Raw genomic sequence first — 5,031 nt, 5'->3', positions numbered from 1 at the left:
ATATATATATATATATATATATATATATATATATATATATACACAATAATATTAAAATGTTTGAACTTTTGCAATGCTGTTTAATGCATCATGTTTATTAATTACCAAGGTAATATTTTTTGCAATAAATTCATTTACAGTTTTTCAGTACATTAACATATTTCTAATACGATGTCTGATTGAGCATCAAATTATTAAAAATTGCTTGTCAATTTAATTTAATTTGTGATATTATTACAATAGTTAAATTGCGTTTGTAAATCTGGATAATCAATTCGGCGCGCAGTTTGAATGACTACAACTATGGAATATATGCGTGTACATATAGTGTATGTATATATACATATACTATATGTAATGTATATATATGTGTACACACGCGCGCGCGTATGTGTGTAATTCATATTGAATTATTTAAGCATTAAAGATCTAGCTTCGACCGGCATTTCTAGTTCGTATTGATTGTGTTCTCACGTGCACAGTCCAAAATATGATTCTTATTGTTTTTATTAATTACGTATTTTGTCCATTGGTATGTATCCGAGAACTGCAATTTTCTTTTTTATTTCTCTTTACCAAATATATATAAGCATCCGCTTCGTATATTATTATTGTTATAATTCGCAAATATTATTGAGCGATGTTTAATTTACGTAATAGCATTTCCTTATAAATTGGAATGGGCAGGGCGTTCTACGATGCATCGATCGATTACTCTGGAATCGACAGACTTGGTGGCGTAATAACCCACTTAAACAAGACATTCAGGAACGAATTGCTACGCCTCCTAGGTTCAGATCATGAGTTAATCATTGCGATGGAACAGCAACAGCATACTACAACGGCAACGAATGAAGCGTCAAACAACGCTTACGCTGTTACCGATACAACCATAAGACAAATAGTTGATTTGCCCGTAACTGTACCCGCAGCCATTTACCCTCGCTTAATTAATATCACTCCGCCGGCGGCATCAACGAGCCAAGGTAGTTCTATGATACTGGAGAGATTTGGATTTTTCTCGTATAGAGATAGAACTAGAGAAGATAGGACTCCAATACGTCACGGTCCTACGGATCCGGAAACCTCATTGATGGAATTATTAGACAACATTATTTTATTCTATCATGTAGCGGCGAAAAAGCAATTGGCCAAGGTGGCTGGTCTGCGTGACAGTATGTCCGCCTACATTAACGCAATCGCCAACACCAAGTCGAGGCTCGAATATGTTAAACAGGAGACAAGCCCGGGGAAGAATTTTAACGCGGAAGCGATACAAAGAGAACTGCTCCGTACAACGGACATATTTAATACAAAATTATCGGAACAAGCAAGACACATGGCGTGGATCAGGGCCGCCGTATACTCGGAAGAAAAACAAGCGCAGTTGGCCTGGTTGCTGAAAGTGATCACACTGACTCTGCAAATGGCCAGTCAACAGGGCAACATGTTCAGTTTCGTGCCCGATTTCTATCTGGAGACGTTATCCGATCTGAGCGTGAGTTTGCGCGCCCACATGCATCCCACTGTGCCGATCGAGAATATTCCGGATTATCGAACAATACTGTGCAACGCTGCCGAATTTCTGTGCGATCACTTTCTCGATCCGCGCATAGTACACGCTAATTCCAAAGATGTGCTGATACTTGCACTTGCGGGTTTTGTGTCGAATCCGTTGATGCTGGAAGCATTGGAGAATGTGCCGCGCAAGAGCAGGATAAAAATTGTCACGAATTTGTTGAAACCCTATGAGAATAGAGCCTGGGCGCAATCCAATTGGGTTTTGCTTAGATTTTGGCAGGGTAATGGCTTTGCTTTTCGATACGAGAAAAGCCCGCATCTTTCAAAGATCGGCATGAAGCAACAGGAATCTGTCTATCAGCTCATAAGTAAGTTATTCTCTTTTTTTCATATTTAGACTTTATTATTAAATCTTAAAATATTCAAATTTCATTATTAAACCTGAATCATTGAAGTGTAGCAAATTTAAATTATATGCAAACTGTTATACAATGTGTACAGACATATGGATTTTTATAAAATTTAAACTTTATTCCAATTCGGTATTTTCAGGATTCGCTGTATTGTTTCAGAACCGTGTCCATCGGTAATATATCAAGCACACGTGAGGGATGTGTTGTTGGGTAATCCACAGGCGTCTACACAATTTTTGAACTCGCTATTGAACCAATTGAATTGGGCATTCTCCGAGTTTATTGGCATGGTGCAGGAGATTCACAACGTGTCGTCCAGGCCGGAGCGTGTGTTTATCGAGTCGAGACAATTGAAGATCTGTGCCACTTGCTTTGACTTGGCTATCTCGTTGCTTCGAGTCTTAGAGATGATCTGCACGGTAGCTTGGGACGTTTTCAGCGATCCCAAGCAGTCTTCCAGCGAAATTCTGTTGGCCAGATTGTGTCAAGTGAGTCAGAATAGAATTCGTAATCGATTCTTTGAGTGTACAATCATGTCATGATTTCAGTTACTCTGCCAAGTATTGAACAGGATGAGCTCGCAAACTAACTGTTTTCAACATGTGATGCTATTGGAAATACCGGATTTAGAATCTGTAGATCACTTTCCTATATTAGCTGCCGTTATCGGTATTCTGCTGGCTCTTCTCAAAAAAGAGATGAAGGATTTCGGAGGTACAACTTTTGTCGCAGATGAATTATAAAAAAAAATTATGTTTATGAAATGAGCCTTAATAACTTATGTCTTTTGTTTATTAGCAAAATCAACAATCGAAATACCCAGAATTACACGAAGTTTATTAACAGAACCAAGCTTTCAGATCACTTCTCTGCGTTTTGTTTTAAGCGACACAAAATTGAAAAATACAAAGACGAAAAATATAAAACCATTTTCATTGTTAAACTGTAAGTATCTTGTGTTACACTTAATTGCATATGATATGTGGACTGTACATCCCCCCCCCCCCCACACACACACACACACACGCACGAGGTGTCCCACGTAACTGTAATCACTGATCGCGATTTCTCTGATACTTCCAATAATCTGATAAAAAAAATTTTCAGTAAAAGTTAGTCAGTTTTCAATCGACTACAAATTAAAATATTAATTAAAAATTCACAAAGAAGTCTACGTTTTTCGGTAAAAAGTCAAGGTCATCATAATTTTTTTAATGGTATGTTTTTAACTTAGTTTTTAATAGTGTTGATGTCAAGACGAATTCAATAACCTGCTCTACTACGAGTACTATGACCTTTAGATAACAAATATCATTGGCTGCGTTCAGCAGAAAAAGCAGCTTTGTAATTCTTGTAAAATTGTTGAATATGATTGATTTATACATTTAGTGAGAAACTAAAGGCAAGACCAAACATGGTGACGATATTCTTGATGATATTCTATCTTAATTTTCAATCCATTCTTACCTCGGAACAATGAAATAGTTTATGGATATCTTAATTATAATTGCTAACTAATGCCCGTATTCACAGTGAATAAGCTCTATATTCAAAGCTTTCTAAAATTTATCTTCAGATGCTCTACGAATTATTATATTAGCTACTCTAAAGATAAATTTAAGAAAGCCTTAAATACAAGGTCTGATTACGAATACGAGCATAAGTGTTGTCTAATTTGTTTCGCTTTCACTAGTTATATAGTTCGACGTCTTTTTGACGCTCAGATATTCATTTTATTTTTTCACTACAATAACTTATTTACAAATGTTGTGATGTTTGCGTGCGTTGGATATTCTTCCGATGGTGACTTAGATATTGACCTGAGATCGTTAGCTCGTGTTTATATGATTACGAAATATCTGAAACGCAGTACATATCAAATCAATAAAATACGATTGAAATTCAACGGTGTATACTGCGTTTCAGATATTTCGTAATTATTCATGTAATCGATATAACTTTATTATCGAAGAAAACTGTGAAGTTGAAATGTTCAATATTTTGATTATGGATTACTAGATTTGTTGATTAATAATTAATAATGATTGGCCTAATTCAACATAAAGTACCTCGTTGTTGATCTTATTATCTTAATTTGTTTTACATATTACGAGCTATATACGACTGTTACAATCTTTTTTTTTAATATTTTTTCGTATCATTAAAAAAAATAAAGATTATAGTTGTGTTCTAAATTTACTGCTAGCGCAGTCTGAAAACTGGAAATCTATAGTTTATATTACGTGTACTATAGTTCTTTTTAGCACTGGCAGTAAATTTTAGAATAAAACCATTCTAGGTATTTAAATTAGAAGAAACACTTTGTATATAATTACACTATTTTAAATTATACTATTTTATATTATATATATGTATATGTATATATATATATCATTCTTTTTTTGTAGATCAGGAAGATGTAACGGCAGACGAAATTAATCGAGTAAAGCAGATGATAACATATCTCGACACTTGTCACACACTTTTACCCGATACCAAATTGATAAGTGATGATGACAATGCTTGTACAATTTGTTATGCGTTTCCAATTACCGTTATATTTAGGCCATGCAATCATCAAACGTGTCGCATCTGTATAGATCGTCATTTGCTCAATACTAGGGAATGTTTCTTTTGTAAAACGATTATAGATAAGGTCGAAGATCTAAGCGGAAACACTTTGCATGATTTTACTAGTGAATTCTCAATTTCGAGAACAACTTCTTGATCCAATGATAAGATCGTTTCGCAATTTGGATATATTATATTAAAGATTTGAATTCTTGCAATATGTGCGTCGAGTATCGACAAAGTTTTCGCTTATAATTTTAATGTATAATAAAAAAATTCTATCAGAGGAAGAGGGAGGAGAAAAAAGGAGAGAACTGGGATAAATTAAAGTTTATATGAATACGAAACAGGAAGTTGTATAAAATATTATAAAGAGTTCTTTTTTTATTTACAAATATAATAAACCTATATACTGTTGAGCACATCTTGACGAAGGAATGTCAAAAGTAGAAAAGAATTATATTCACACAATTATATGTGCAAATGAGTTAATCTGTAAAACTTACTAATAAAAATTGTGTGTATA

The 5,031-nt window shown here is 34.4% G+C and overlaps 1 protein-coding gene across 1 annotated transcript in view; it reads left to right on the top strand.

Moving 5' to 3' along the window:
- Positions 1-4,818, top strand: part of LOC108755529 (E3 ubiquitin-protein ligase RNF123) — a 12,884-nt gene extending 8,066 nt beyond the window's left edge. Inside the window, exons 6-10 of the mRNA XM_018498585.1 lie at positions 688-1,889; positions 2,094-2,422; positions 2,483-2,648; positions 2,733-2,879; positions 4,343-4,818. Coding sequence (XP_018354087.1) covers positions 688-1,889; positions 2,094-2,422; positions 2,483-2,648; positions 2,733-2,879; positions 4,343-4,662 — 2,164 coding nt within the window. The 3' untranslated portion in view covers positions 4,663-4,818. The remainder of the gene's footprint in view (positions 1-687; positions 1,890-2,093; positions 2,423-2,482; positions 2,649-2,732; positions 2,880-4,342) is intronic.
- Positions 4,819-5,031: the final 213 nt, after the last annotated feature.

Source organism: Trachymyrmex septentrionalis, unplaced genomic scaffold (assembly GCF_001594115.1).
Source record: "Trachymyrmex septentrionalis isolate Tsep2-gDNA-1 unplaced genomic scaffold, Tsep1.0 scaffold88, whole genome shotgun sequence".
NCBI classification, from domain to species: Eukaryota; Metazoa; Arthropoda; class Insecta; order Hymenoptera; family Formicidae; genus Trachymyrmex; species Trachymyrmex septentrionalis.
Note: the sequence above shows the minus strand (reverse complement) of the source record. Positions and strands in the feature narration are given on the sequence as shown.